The following is a 15,405-nucleotide window of genomic DNA, read 5'->3' on the forward strand; positions in this document are numbered from 1 at the left end:
GTCTCTGGGGAGAGAAGATGCTCCCAGACCCTCAGGTGTGGCAGCAGTGGGAAGCAGAGGGTACAGAGTGGTGGGAACAAAGGGTCCTCATCTCCAGTGAGATGGGCACAGTGGCTGCACCCACCTGTGGGCCGGTGGGGATGTGAGTGGGTGAAGCAGCTCCACCCTGGGATGGCTGGTGGGGCTGGGGGAGGGACAGACACAGGCCCTTCGTGGGGGGACATGACCACCCGTTCAGGAGCACCGGGGGTGGGGGGCACCTCTGTGGGACACACAGTGCTGCTGAGCAGGTCAGGGCTGGAGCCATGGGCAGGGAGGGGGACACTGTGGTGGGCTGTGTTTCAGGACAAGAGGACAGGGATGAAACCTTCTGAGGCAGCTGGGGGAGGTTCAGCCTCCCCATGGGTGGCCCTGTTCCTCACCAGGAACTCCAGCCCTGCCTGTGGAAGGTGTCCCTGCCTATGGTGGTAGGTGGGACTGGGTGGTCCCTTCCCATCTAAACCAACTGAAAATTCTGTGGTAACATCCCACTACATGCTGGAGGGGCAGCGTGGCAGGGCTGGAGCAGGGAGGGATGTTTTTGAGAGGGGTACCTGGGAAGGACTGCGTGGGGATGTGATGGCAGAGGAGGTCGGTGCCTGGGGCAGGCAGGAGAGCAGGCAGAGGGGTGCAGGCAGGGGGTGCAGCCCCTGGATTTTGAGGAAGCCACTTTCGGTGACCAGATGGCTCTGGTAGGAGGCAGCTCCAAGGGATGAGGGAGCTGAGGAATGCCAGGAGGCCTTTGGGAATGAGCTTGAGGCTTGGCTGCAGCTGGAAGGGACCTGGGGAGATCCCCCACTCCAGCCCCTACTCCAGCTGCTTGTGCTGTGTCCTTTGGGGCTTGAAAGGGCAAATTCCACTGTGGCATGAAGACCCTGGAGTTGGAAGGCCATGCAAGAGGGATTTTACTGGGACAGTTACTCCTTGGAAATATTCATATTGGATGGGACACTGACCTTGGCACTCCAGCCAACCCTGATGAGCAGGGCTGGGTATGGGAGGGCTCAGGGGCCTCTTACCCTTCACACAGCTGTTGGCAGCTTCCCAGCTGGTGGAGCCACAAGGCCTCTGGGCAGCCCATTCCAGATAACCTGTGTGATCAGCTTCACTGCAAAAATACCCCAAACCTTTGGAGGTTAGTTTGTGCCAGTTGCCTCTGGTCCTGTCATGGGGCTCCACTGGGAAGAGCCCAGTTCCCTCTTCTTTCCCTCCCATCAGGCAAGTATTTACATGGATTCAACCCCCCAAACCACCCCAGTCTCTTCTTTTGCAGCAGGTGCTGCAGTCCCTTCAGCATCACTGGGACCCCTCCCTGGGCTGCAGGGGTCACATCCTCCTTGCCCTGGGAAGCCCCAGCCTGGCCAGATGCTGCATCCACAGCCCCTCCTGCTTTGTGGATCCCCCCACCCAGAGAGCTGTTGCTCACCTGGATCTGCTGGGAAAAGATGCCACTGCCACCTCCCCAGCTCAGCGTCACCACTGAGGATTTTGTTGTCCTTCATGTCCTTCAGTAGCTGCAGCTGGACAGTTATGATTAAGCAATAGCACCATGAACCTTGTAGGCTTGGCTAATCTTCTCTTTTAAGGAAAAAGGAAGACCACTCCAAGAGGAATGGGCTGCCTGGGTGAGAAGCACCAGGAGTGTTGTCAGCAGGACTGGGCAGCACCTGGGGAAAAGGTAATTCCAGCAGCGGGAGGTCACGACCACCGACTCACTGACCAGCTCCTCAGAACAGACCCCCAACAAACAAAGAGCTGCCCCTGCAGAGGGATCAGTGTGGGAAGGGAGAGACACCCAGCAAAGAGGGGTTTGAGTGCTAATCAATAAAAGAGTTCTGTAGTCTGTAACCAATGAATGCTGGTGCCTTTGTTTGCTCAAATGGGTAAATAGTGTAAAGTTCTGATGCTTGGGGAGCAGGGAACGGCCTGGGGGAACCCCCAGACCCTGTCTCTGTGCTGACCGAAATAAAGCCAGAAATCCCTCCCCTCGGAGTGGGAATTGGGGCTGTGCACCCCCCTGGTGACTGGGGATTTCACAGGACCAGCCCTGACACCGGGACAACCAGCAGCTCAGCGGCACAACACATCCTGGAGGTATCTGATGGGTGAGGGGTGTGGCTGAAAATCGCCAACCAGCAGGATTCTGGGTCTGTGCTCTGCATAAGCTGCAGAAGCAAAATCTTTTTTCTACACTTTGGCGACACGTGCTGGGGTTTTGGTATTTGCACCTGTTTTTACACCAGGAGCTGGTGATGTAGAAACTGGGGTTAGAGGTGTGTGCACTGGGATAGTGTATGAAACATTGGAAATTTCAGAACCAAAACAGTTCCTCTGATTCTTTAAAAATTCCCCTTTGCTCTCCCTTGGACATATCCTGAAGAATTGGATAAGTCTGGGGGTGGCCATAAGACTGAAGATAAATTGAAAAGATGCTCTAATCAGTAATGGCCTCAATATAAATTAGATGATGGTGAAAAATTTCTGGAAAATAGGTCTTTGAAATATAATGTGATTTTACAGATGTTATTTTGTAGGAGGCAAAACAAATGGGATGAAGTTCCTGATGTAGATTTGCTTTTCACTTTAAGAAATAATTAGTAAAGTAAGGAAAAAATGTGGTTTAGAAAATTCAAAGTATCAAAATGAAATATATTTTTTGCTTAATGAAACAAGAAAAGAGGGTAAGGAGAAAGATACACATTGTATAGGACGAGAAGATAAAAAAAGATGAAAACTCTAAATTTCATTGTCGGCAGCTCCTCCAACATGAGGATCAAAGCTGGAGGTGGTCAGTGAATCTGGCAATGAAAGAGTTGGGTTTGATGCAGCGCCTGTTTTCTGGAGGACCAGAGAGAAAGAGAAGTCGGTATTAGAAGCACCTTTAAGGCAGCAGCCGGACCTGAAGGGGGAGCAGTGGATGTGCGTGTGCAGGTCACACTTCGGACTCGCTGAATCAGAATCAGCGAGCAGGACATGCCACAGGAATCCCGAGGGAATGTGCAGTGGGATGTCAATTCAAAATCCAAACTGGGCTCTTCTGAAATATTTGTTTCCCCATGGGGAATGGAGGGCAGTTTAGAAAAGGCTTGGGAAAGAGGAGTTAAGGAAATAGAAGGATTAGGTTCAGGTTCAGGGCATCCCAAATCCTGACGAATTTCTCCCTAAGAACGACCCAGAGTGGGATTCCAATCAGACACTAAAATTGTATCAGGAACTGATTTCATTGGGAATCCAGAAGGGAGTGGAGAAGCTGAAACACCTTGGCAGGTTGTATGAACAGAAGCAGGGAGCAAAGGAGTCTCTGTGGGCTTTGTATGTAAGATTGTGTGAAGCAGCTCCCACAGGTATGGACTCAGATCCAGCAAGGGAGGGAAGCAGGGTGCTCTTTAACAGGCTTTTGCTCGGGCAGTTCGTGCCAGGAATTAGAAAGAAATCCAGAAAGAGAGATTTGAGGGTGGTTATTTCCCAAGTGATGTCCATGAATAGGGAAGAGAGAGAAGAGAAGGAGAAGAGCTGAGTGAGATTCCCAAATCCATTTTCAGCTGCCCTGACCAACATGCAGGGATAGAGGGGAGGCAGAGGGTGAGGTGGATCCAGAAGGATCAGGGTGCCTGTTGCAAACAGGAGGGGCACTGGGGAAAGGAGTGTCCTGAACTGCAAATGGACAGAAGGGAGAATCAGAAGAGGTGGGACTTATGGCAGAAACTGGGCTGGACTGAAGGGGACTGGAGGCATCTCTCATCATTTCCCTGGCCAATCCTTTGGTTCCAGGTAAGCTGGGGAATGAAACAATGGATTTTCTAGTGGATACTGGAGCAGCTTGTTCTGTAATTGCAGAAAGAGGGACCTTTAGCAAAACCAAAGTCAGTGTTGTCAGTGTGGCAGAGAGGAACTTCTTCGGGGGCAAGAAATCCCTCAAACCATCTTACAAGCCATGGAATTCACGACTGGGAACACGAGACGAACCCATCCCTTCCTCCACAGGCCAGAGTGCCCCTCCTCATTGCTCGGGCGGGGTCTGCCCCGTGGGCTGGGCAGCTCTTTGCTGATGGAAGCAGCGACACGTTGAAGGGACAGCAGGAAGTTGGTCACACTGTGGGCACTGCCAGGGGGGCACCGGGAAACAACCCACTGCCCAGCAACACCTCTGCCAGAGAGCTGCACTGTGAGCCCTCACTCAGTCCCTGCCATTGGGCTGAGGAAAGAAAGTCAATATTTACACTGACTCAAAGCCTGTCTTTGGCATAGTCTGTGCTCACGGGGCAGTTTGGGAAGAGTGACAAATTTTGAGCTCGCAGGGGAGTTCGGAGAAATATGGATCTGAAATTACGAAGCTAGTGAAAGCAGTTCTTCAAGCAAATAAAGTCACAATAATCTAAAAGTGCCCTAGAAAAGAAATCCTGACCCTGTAAAGGGAAACCAAAGAGCAGATGCAGCAGGGAAAGGAGCTGCATTGAGGAAACCAAGAAGTGTTGGTTCCACGACCCTGAGTAGTTTCATTTCCAACAAATTATACAAAAGGGGAGGAACAATGAGCAGAACAGCTGGACTGCACTAAAAATAAAGAAAGATGATGGGAAACACCTGTGAAGCAGCTCTTGGTCCCTGAGGGGATGATGGAAACCCAACTTAAAAGGCTGCATCAAGAGACACACGTGGGAGCAGATGTGTCACTGCTTTTAGCAGAGAATTTCTTTGGACCCAAGACACAAAGCTTTGCAGACAAAGTAATAAAAAAATGTGTAACTTGCTGTGCTGATAATCCAAAAATAAGAAAGAAAACATGGGGAGGAAGTGAAAAGTGAGGAATAAACCCTGGGGTACATTGGCCAAGGGATTTTACAGAATTACCCAGGTGTAATCAATGCAAACATTTATCAGTATTCATTGATCACTTTTCTGGTTGGTCAAGGCTTTCCTGTTTTGTACCAACCAGAGTAGAACACTGATTAAGGTTTGTTAAAAGAAATAATACCCAGATTGGGTATCCTAGAAGAAATTTCTTCAGATAATGGACCCAACCTTTTAACAGAAATAGTGCAGGAAGTGTCCAAGTTGTCACAGATTATTTGGGAATTACACACCCCATGGAGCCCACAGTCCAATGGGAAGGCAGAAAGGATGAATCAGAGGCAAGTATCCATTATACCAAGAGGCTCAGGTGGAGCATCATCTTTGTCTCATGAGAATTTGTGCCACTCCTGGAGTCAAAGCAGTAATGAGCCCTTTGGAAATACTGTAGAGGAAGGCATTCCAGGGCAACCTTGCGTGGAAGGATGGCTGGGGGTGAAATTAGAGGAAGCTGAGTTCTATTCACATCTGTGAATGCACTGTGGATGCAACCAATGGCAGCTGCAATCATAGGGGAAGGTGAAGAAGGTACCTTACCTATTGAAATTTGAAAGGTAATTTGGGATAATGGGGTTGAATTTGAAAAGAAATTCCAATCCTAGTGGTACTTAGTCCATTTTCCCTATGATCCCATTAGCAACATGGCCACAGCTTTTGTGCTAATGATACACAATGCTTTGGTATATGAAATATACCCAACTGTTGCCTTAGAATTGAATCCCCTCTCCGGAGCACAGAGTGTTGGCCCAAAAAGATGGATATAAATGGCAGACTGTTGATGTCAATATATGCATTACATGAGAGCAATAAGGATTAATTTGTGAAAGTCACACCATCAAAGATCAAGACATTTGTCTTAATGCTGAGCAAAATGTTTGTCATTTTGAGATTCATCCTAATGAAAACCTGAAAACTGTACATGTGCATATTGATAAAGGATGTGCTTATATGAGAACTTCTTGTGATTTTTTGTTTGTGGATAATGGTACTGTAGATACAAGTAATCACTCTAGTTTCTGTACTCGTAATTTTGTCAAAATGATGAGATGCAGTTTTAATCAGGCTGTAAAAATTAACAGAATGTATGATCTAATTGTGCTTTGATTCAAGACTTGCAGCAACTTCCACTGGTGTGAACCTTGTGCTGGTAAAGAAACTGTTACAACGGGAAGACCTGAGACACTTGCTGGAAGGAGCCTGAGAAAGTGGACAAAAGACTTTGATTAGTGTCCATCACAGTGTGGAAGAAGTACATTGTGTGATGGAACAGGTGGAGAAAGATGGAGAACATCCATGGGGGGTGGTCACCCACCTTTTGGGTGGTCACCAACAGCCACTGGAATTCTCAAACAAGTGCTTCACCCTGTTGCTCTTTTGTTGATGTTAACCCTGTTGCTTTTTGTTCTGGTGACTGTGTTGTATGTTAGAGTTTGGATGATTATGAAACAATTACCTACCAGCTTCCCCCACCAATCCTGGACAACCCACGTGCTGCAAACGTACCAGACGATCCACAGAGCACAAAAGTGTGAAACGTGCTCAGTTTGGACACCGTGGAGCTTGAGTGACTGCAGCACGGGGTGGATTGTGTGAGAAGGTGGCTGGAGGTAAAATTAGTGGGAACTGAGTTCTACTCACGTCCTAACAGAAGTTATAACAGCAGGGAAATCACGGGGTGAAATGCAGCTGCTGCTCCCTGGATGGGCTGCAGGGGCAGCTCCACAATTCTCCACCGCAGAGGCAGCACCTGCTCAGGGGGTGGAACGGGGGGTGGGATGGAGTGGAGATACCGTGGGCAGGGTCTGTGGGAATCCCTGCAGGGAGGGGAACTCTGTGGTGCTTTACAGCTGATAAACCTCCAAGGGACAGATGGAGAAGATGTCCTGCTGCTGAGCCAACAACTGTGGGGAAATCGCTCTCCTCGGATGATCTTGGCTCATTAAAGCCTGATTATAATATTAACATACTCCTCCCTGCCAGGGTTACCCCCCTCCAAGGTATGACCACCCCCCACTGGAAATGAGCTCTACATTTTATTGACTGTGTCTTTAAAGGTGAAGTGAGAGGATTTTACACCAGTCAGCAACAAAGATATTTATGACTAAAGTCACTCAAGCTCCACCTAAACATAAAGAATTATAAAGTACAGAAGAAAGCTGAGAACGGGGAAAAAGTCAGGGAAGACTCCACATTAACTGCTGGGATCAATCAATGGGCTGGACCTATCTGTGCCCCACAAGGGCCTCTCGGGTAGGAGCTGCACCCCTGCACACTGAACACTTTTCCTGGGGCTTGGGGCTTGTCTGGGTATTGCTTTGGAGATGTTTTTGTGGTCAGGAAAACCCCCCACACTAAGGGTCAGGGAGATCTCCCCTTTTCATGTAACACCTTGTGAGCACACACAGAGATAGGATGAGTGGAAGGGGACAGGCAGAGCCAAAGAAATATTTAATTTACCCTCATTCACAGGTATGTAAATCAGAACCACTCCCCCCTCCTTCCTCTGGACACCTTTTTCAACCTGGAGATGTGGTGCATGTCCAAACACGGAGGGATGAGACTCTCCAAGAAAGATGGGAAGGTCCTTACGTTGCAGTGTTAAGAACATACATAGCAGTGAAAGGAACAGGAATCAAATTTTGGATCCATCACAGGTGTGGAAAAGGTCCCTGAGTCCAGACAAGATGCATGGGATTCACACCCATCTGGAAACGTGAAGTTCTGACTGACTGAGGATATAAAAGTACAAAGAGCTCTGTCATTTTTTTAATCTCTTTATGTAACCTAAAATGTACAAGTTAAGTGCTTTTATAACATGTTGTTGTTTTATGGTGATCCAAAGAAACCTGATTTTACAGCTTGTCCAATCATTTGGGAGAATCCACAGCTCCACCCATGGAACTGCTGCTTCCCCAGTGCCACAATCAGCTGAGGACCCTTTGGATTGGGGAACTTCAGGATTAGATTTAAATCTAAATTTCACACCTGTGTTGTACCCACGGTTCTGGGATTTTAAAACTCCCCCTGAAGAAAGAGAAGACATTTGGACCAGGAAAATGGTTCCTGTGGATGGATGATCACACCCTAAATTGACCCTGGCACGTGACTGACTGATGCTGTGCAAAGGGACACACCCCTCCTTCAGTCCCCCAAACTCTGGGAGGATTTTCCACGGGGATTAGACATGTCCCAAGTATGAGAAGGGTCAGAGGATGGGAAGTGGTATTATTTGCAAACCATTTCTTGGGGCATGGAAGGAGTTGGGAACTGGAGAAAGAGAATCCCACCATCAGACACTGCTGACGACAGAATGAGAGGCACAAAAACCACTCACAGTTGAATTGTATCTGAGAATTTAACTGCTCAACTTCCAAAATACAAATAAAAAGATTGGGACCAGTAATAAAAGCTATTTGGACAAATACAGTTAAGGAAAATATCCCTATTAGGTGTAAAATCAACCAAATTCCACCAGTGGGACCTGCAGTTGGGTGAGTGATGACAGGACATGGACAACCCAGCTGCCTTTCCAGGGGAAACTGAAAAGACAACTTTAGGAATATTAACTTTATGTCCTTTGTGCAGAAAAAGGCCTTTGGAAAAAATCATAGAATCACAGAACAGTTTGGGCTGGAAGGGATCTTAAAAGTCATTGGTTCCACCCCTACGACACAGCAGGGACACCTCCCACTAGCCCAGGTTGCCCCAAGCCCCCTCCAACCTGGCCTGGAACACTTCCAGGGATCCAGGGGCAGCCACAGCTTCTCTGCCCAACCTGTGCCAGGGCCTTCCTACCCTCATAGAATGGAATTTATTCCCAATATCCCATCTAGTGCTGCCCTCTGGCACTGGGAAGCCATTCCCTGTGTCCTGTCCCTCCATCCCTTGTCCCCAGTCCCTCTCCAGCTCTCCTGAGCCCCTTTAGGCTCTGGAAGGGGCTCCAAGGTCTCCCTGGATCCTTCCCTTCCCCATGGGAGCCCCCCCAGCTCTCCCAGCCTGGCTCCAGAGCAGAGGGGCTCCAGCCCTGGCAGCATCTCTGGGGCCTCCTCTGGACTCTCTCCAGCAGCTCCATGTCCTTGTGCTGCTGTTGCCCAGGGCTGGAGGCAGCTCTGAGGGGGGCAGAGGGGCAGAATTCCCCCCTCCCCTTCTGTCCACTCTGTGGGATCAGCCCAGCACACAGTGGGGTTCTGAGCTAGGGCATGTCCAGCCTCTCACCCACCAGCACCCCAGAGTCCTTCTCCCCGGGGCTGCTCCTGAATCTGTTCATCCCCCACCCTGGATTGGTCCCAGGGGTTGCCTGACCCAGGAGCAGCACCAGCACTTGGCCTTGTTACATCTCATGAGCTTCCCATGGGCCCAGTTCTGGAGCTTGTCCAAGTCCCTCTGGATGGCCCTGTCCTTCAGGAGTGTCATCTGCACCCTCAGCTTGGTGTCACCTGCAAACCTGCTGAGGGTGCACTCAATCCCTTCCTCTACATCATTAATGAAGATATGAAATAACACTGGCCCCAGTAGGGACCCCTGAGGGCACCACTGGTCAGTGATGCTACTTGGGACTCTGAGTCATTGACCACGACCCTCTGCATGTGACTGCTCACCCAATTCCTTGCCCACCTAATGGTCCACCCATCAAATCCATCTGTCTCCAGTTTGGAGAGAAGGATGTTGTGGGGGACCATGTGAAAGTCTTTACAGAAGTCCAGATGAGTGACATCTGTAGCCTCTCCCTTGTCCACTGATGGAGTCAGTCCATTAAAGAAAGCCACTGGGTTGGTCAGGCAGGACATGCCCCTGGTGAAGCTGTGCTGGCTGACCCGAATCCCATCGAGTCACAGAGACTCAGGTACATTCAGGTTCCTCAGGTGATCTTTGCTTACAGTGGAAAGGGATTTCACTCCTCCAGTCCCCATCCTGCTGCCCCTCCACTTGAGAGGTGTGGGAAGAGAGGTTGCTGTTGGAGACTGAGGCAAAATGTTGTTGAGCACCTCAGCCTTCTCCTCATCTGTTGCTAACACTTTTCCAGTGCTGTTTATGGGGGTAACACCTTCTTTGACCTTCCTTTTCTAGTTAACAGACCTGTAGAAGCCCTTCCTATTATTCTTTTCATCCCTTGCCAGGTCCAGTTCCAGCTTTGCCTTGGCCTTCCTCACCCCACCCCTACACAACTGAACTGCATCTCTAGGCTCTTCCCAGGTTACCTGTCATTGTTTCCACTGCCTGTGCATTTGCTTCTGTCCCTTTAGTTTGGCCAGCAGGTCCCTACTCAGCCCTGCTGGCCTCTTCCCTTCCTTGCCTGGTTTGCAGCTCCTGGGGATCACCAGCTCCTATGTTCCGTGGAAGATTTCCCTAAACATCTGCCAGCTCTCTTCAGCTCCCTTGTCCTGAGGGCAGTCTCCCAGCAGATCCCACTGACTGTCTCCCTGAAGAGTTGGAAGTCTGCCTTCCTAAAGTTCAGGGGCCTAACCTGACCCACGTCCCTCTGCAAACTCCCCAGTGCAAGATCACTGCAGCACAGGCTGCCCCCAGCCTCCCTGTCCCCAGTTAGCTCACTGCCATTGGTGACCATCGGGTCCAGTATCACATCCCCTCTGGTGGAGCTATTACCTGGCTCAAGAAGTTGCCCTCCATGCATTCCAGGCATCTCCTGGATTGTCTACAGCTCACTGTGCCCTGTAGGGGTGGTTGAAGTCCCCCAGCAGGATAAGAGCCTGCGAGCTCTTGTGGGGAAGAATAAAGAAATGATGATGATCCCTGGAGACGTCCTTGAGCTGGAGCTGCAGCAGGGTGGGTGTTAGAATCCATGCTCAGTGCAAAGATCACCTCTTCCCAAAATCCATGTAGGGTTACAATTTAACTGGACAAGCATAGGGATCAGCAAATGCCAGGGGGTTTCTCAAGGAACAGGCTGGGCAGGGAGGGCAGTGACGGGTGACAAGCCTCTGGAGACAGGTCACAAGGAAAAAAACTGCCCAAATTGGAGAAAACCACAGGTGGGGCTCTCCTGAGGCTGGGGAAGCACCCACGGATGCTGAGGGGCTGCTGAGTGCTTGTGAGTCCCTCTCTGTCACCTCTGCAGGGTGACAGGAACAGAAGGACATCCACGAGGGGTGGAGAGAGGCAAATGCTGCACCCCAAATGGCTGGTGTGGGAATGGAGAGGCTGAAGGCCCTCTCAGTCCCCAGGGACCACCCGAACCCTGCGAGGGAGCAGATGGTGATGGGGAGCAGCCAGGCTGGGGTCAGTCCCCAAAGCCACATTGCCTCTGCCGTGAGGGACAGCTTGGGGATGCAGGAGAGCAGAGATGTCCCTTACCCTGTCACCCATCCTCCAGGACACAGCTCCTCAGTCCTGGCCAGCACGGGGCCCCAGATGTGCTCCTGGTCTACCGGGAGCTGGGGGGCTGAGGGACCAGCCCTTGCTGCCGCCTCAGCTGGGTAGGGGGTGGCAGTGGGGACCCCCCCGTGGAGTCCAGCCCCAGGGGACCCACCCAGCCCGAGGACCACCGGCCCCATGTGCATCATCGGCCCATCAGCCGTGACGCCAGGGCGGCGGGACGAGGCGGGTGACGCAGCCACTGCTGCCACCGCCCTCCCAGGGGGCCCGGCCGCGGTTCGGGGGGCGTGGGCCCCGGCCCGGCGCTGATGTGGCCGTGTGTGTACTCAGCCAGCTCATCCCGGCAGTGTTTGCCCGGAGCACCCAGGGGACGGTGCTGCCGCGGGCGCGCAGCCGGGGCTGGAGGGGAGGGGGTGCCTGTGGGTCCTCGGCTCCAGGCGGGGCTGTGGGTGGGTGGGGGGCAGAGCAGCGTCCGAGGTGTGAAACTCCCCAGTTGCACTGGGGCTCTGGGGTCGCAGCCCATCGTGTGGGGTTCTGGGGGCACCATTGGGTGGGGGAGCAGGGGCTGCACTGGGCTGGACCCCATGGGACCAGTGTGGAGCCACCACAGGGGCAGCCTCTGTGCCCACCCCACCCACACACTGCACCAGAGATGATGTCCTTACACACGTTTAATGTTGGAGAGGGGCAGCCCCCATTTGAGAAATTCCAGCAGCAGGGATGGAACTCGACTGGGAGTGCCAGGGATGGCCATGAGCCAGGGGTGCCAGGGATGGCCATAGCCAGGGAGTGACAGGGACAGCCATAGCTGGGGGTTGCCAACATTGCCCCACGGTGTCACCTCAGTGCTGACCTATGTGGAAAAGTGGCCTCAGCCCTGTGCAGTGGGGACTGCAGGACCCCAGCCCCTGAAGCAGGGAGACAGGGATGGCCTGGGGAATATCTGAGGTGTGACCCCTCCAATCCCCATCTCCACCCCTATGCCCCCCAAGGAGGTGTCTCCTCTCCCCCACAGCACTCCACGGCTCTGCCCATCTCAGTCCCCATCAGGGTCTCACCATGGGGGGAACTCGCTGGCTTCTGCCTCGGCCCCACATCTGCAGAGGGAAAGGGGGAACAAGATGGAGACGGGGATGCCCCGGAACGCTGCAGGACCCACACACTGGCATGCAGGCCATGGCACAGCTACAGGCACGGCACTGGGCATGGCATGGCAGGGCATGGCACTGGGCAGGACACAGCACCAGGCAGGCATGGCAGACACTCACCCTCGGCAGCTTCAGGTGCCTCCAGGCTGTCCAGCCGATCCTCCTCCGTCGCAGCCTCGCTGCCCTCCCCGGGTCCATCACCCTCATCCTCACCCAGCGGCTCTGCAGGCAGGGGACAGCTCAGCTGGGACCCTTCCCCCTGCAGCATGGGGACAGCCCAGGACACCCCAGGAGGGACACGACCAGCCCAGGACACCTCAGAAGGGAGTGTCCACCAGCCCAGAACGTCCCTAGAGGGACTTGACCAACCCAGCATGGGAGCCAGGAAAGAGCCTAGGACAGGGTTGACCCTGAAAGGTCCCTGGGCAGTGCTGGGCAGGGGGGTGTCACATCCCCATTCCTGTGTGTGAGCCCCTCACAGGTGTCCAGTGGTGAGAGGATCTGCTTGTCTGAGGGCTGGGTACCCCGAGCAGTCTGGGCACTTGTCCTGGTGCTGGCACCTGTCTGGAACTCGATGGTCCTCAGCATCTCGGCCACGTAGTCCACATTGATGGAGAAGTGATCCATGTTCTCATAGCCAGGCTCAGGGCGGCTGCTCATTGATGCCTTGGACATGTCCGTGATCCTGCGGGGCAGGCAGACCCTCGGAGCTGTGGGGTCCAGCACCCACGGGGTCCTCAGCCACAGCCCAGCAGGGACAGACACAGCTGTGACACCCCCCCTGCCCCCTGTGCTCCCAGCCCTGCTCCCTCCACTCACTTTTTCAGGAGTTCCTTGGAGTGCTGTGAAGGAAAGCAAGGAGGAATCAGTATCTCCTAGACATCACCCCCACCCCAGTACATCCCAGGGGCATCCCCAGATCCTTTGGGGGTAACCACAGCCCTCCCCATGTACAGCCCTGCAATGCAGCCCCAGGTCCCACAGGGATCTCTGGCCCCACCACAGTCCCAGGGCAGCCACGGCCCCCAGAAGTTTCTGTCCCCCTTCCCGCCCTGTGCCCCGGCTGGACCTGCAGGTACACGGCCATCTGGGGCTCCTCCATGGCCTGGATGGCAGACTCCACCAGCTTGGAGGAGGCCTCCAGGTGGTCTCCGTACTGGCGGATGAGCCCACGGACACGCTGCAGCTTGGTCTCCTGCTCAGCTGCGATGCTCTGCAGCAGCTCCTTCTTCCTCTCCTCCAGGATCCCGTACAGAGCGTCGAACCGCAGCCCCACGTGCTGCTTCTGCCGCCGACTGTTCTCCTGCGGGACGAGGGTCAGGGCTGCACTGTGTCCCCCCAGCACAGCCCTGGGGCCAACCATCCTAGCCCCACCGGGTTCCCCCCACTGGCACAGCCCCGGGGTTGGACCTCCCGGCCCCCACCTCGATGGTGTGGCAGATCTCCTCCATCTGCGTGATGATGGCCTGGATCCGGTCATTCCCCGCCACCAGCATGGCGATGCCGTCACTGAGCTCGCTCTGGGAGGGGAGGGGAGCGGGTGTGAGGGCAGCTGCACGGGTACCCCCGGCCCACCAAGGGCTCCCAGGGCCCCTCACCTTCTGGCGCTGGTAGACGGCCGGCAGTGGGGCCACCTCGCAGTCCTTGTGCGCTCCAAACACCTTGCAGAGGGAGCAGGTGGGCACCTCGCAGCGCAGGCAGTAGATGTTGATCCGCTCGTCCTCGTGCTCCTCGCACATGAGGTGCTGCTCGGCCTTGTTGTGCAGGGGGCTGAGGAGGGTCGGGTGTTCAGTCAGACATCCCCAGCCCCAAGGAACACCTCCAACCCCAGAGATACCCCATCTCCCAGGGACCCCCCCATCTCCAGAGACACCCCGGCCCCAGAGATACTTCTGGTCCCCAGGGATACCCTTGGCCTCAGGGATGCCCCAGCCACAGTAACACCCTTACTCCCAGAGTCACTCCCAGCCCCAGGGACACCCCAGCACCATGTGGGCCCCATGACCCCTCGGGCTCCAGCTGCCCCCAGTTCTGCATGCCCAGTCTTCCATGGGCTCCCCTTACCCCGCTGTGCTTGCCCTCCCTTGAGGAACCCCAGTGTCCCCCTGGGCTCCCTTCCCCCGCGGGTCTGCCCCGCCGCGCCCCCGCACCGGGCCGACTCCTGCTTGTAGATGTCGATAATGTTCTCCACGAGCAGGTTCCGCTGCAGCCCGTAGACCCCGTGCCGGTCCAGCACCACCTCGTGCCGGCACGACGGGCACCGGAACCGTCCTCCCGACGGCACCGCGCTGGAACCCCGCGACTGCCACAGCGGATTGGAAGCCTGGGAGAGGCACGCGGGGGGTCACGACGGCGGCACCGCGCACCCCCGGTACCCCGGCAGACCCCGGCGGCCCCCGGCAACTCCCATCCGGGGACCGAGACCCCGCAGGCTGCGCACCCCGCACCCCCCAGGCACGGGCAGAGACACAAACACAGGCGTGGAGACAGAGATGGAGACGGGCACGGGCATGGACACAGGTGGGGACACAGACACGGCCCCCGCTCCCCCCCTCCGCCGGCCGGGAGCGGCCCCGAGCTCAGCTCGGCTCAGCCGGAGGTCCCGGCGGCCGGTCCCGGGGCCGGTGCCAGGCCAGGTCTCCCTCGACAAGGGGGTCCAGTGTTCGTGGTGCCGCTCGCCCCCCCGCACCCCTGGCCTGGGGTCCCGGGGTTCCCGGTGCCTTCCCCGCCCCACCGGCCGGTCCCACCTGGAAGACGTCGTTGGCGCACTTGCGGCAGAGGTTGTGCTGGCAAGGCAAGATGACCACGGGCTTGGAGAACATCTCCAGGCAGATGGGGCAGATGAGCTGCTTCTCCAGGCTCTCCATGCTCCGCGCCTCCGCCAGCAGCGGCTTCAGCCCCACCGCGAAGTTCATGGCCGCGACCCCGGCCCAGCCCGGCCCGGCTCTGCCCCGCGGTCCCGCTCCGCTCCGCTCCGGCCGCCCGTTACCCACTCTGTCGCGGCCCCGGCCCCGGCCCCCGGCGCTAATTTTAG

At 54.8% G+C, this 15,405-nt stretch overlaps 1 protein-coding gene across 2 annotated transcripts; it reads right to left on the reverse strand.

Moving 5' to 3' along the window:
- Positions 1 to 11,876: 11,876 nt before the first annotated feature.
- On the reverse strand, positions 11,877 to 15,387 carry TRIM54 (tripartite motif containing 54). 2 transcript variants are annotated; one of them, XM_051770615.1, is made up of 10 exons: positions 15,119 to 15,338; positions 14,522 to 14,694; positions 13,970 to 14,141; positions 13,796 to 13,891; positions 13,441 to 13,674; positions 13,191 to 13,213; positions 12,932 to 13,056; positions 12,492 to 12,593; positions 12,282 to 12,320; positions 11,877 to 12,076 (listed from the first exon to the last, which is right to left on the reverse strand). In XM_051770615.1, exons 1-10 carry the CDS (start codon positions 15,284 to 15,286, stop codon positions 12,066 to 12,068), a joined length of 1,143 nt encoding a protein of 380 aa, XP_051626575.1. In that variant the 5' UTR covers positions 15,287 to 15,338; the 3' UTR covers positions 11,877 to 12,065. The 2 variants fall into 2 exon arrangements, with proteins under 2 accessions (XP_051626575.1, XP_051626574.1); XM_051770614.1 differs by having other exon boundaries at positions 13,796 to 14,141; positions 15,119 to 15,387.
- Positions 15,388 to 15,405: the final 18 nt, after the last annotated feature.

The sequence above is a fragment of the Manacus candei genome, unplaced genomic scaffold (genome assembly GCF_025592945.1).
Source record: "Manacus candei isolate 608988 ecotype Guabito, Panama unplaced genomic scaffold, ASM2559294v1 h1tg000121l, whole genome shotgun sequence".
Taxonomy (NCBI): Eukaryota; Metazoa; Chordata; class Aves; order Passeriformes; family Pipridae; genus Manacus; species Manacus candei.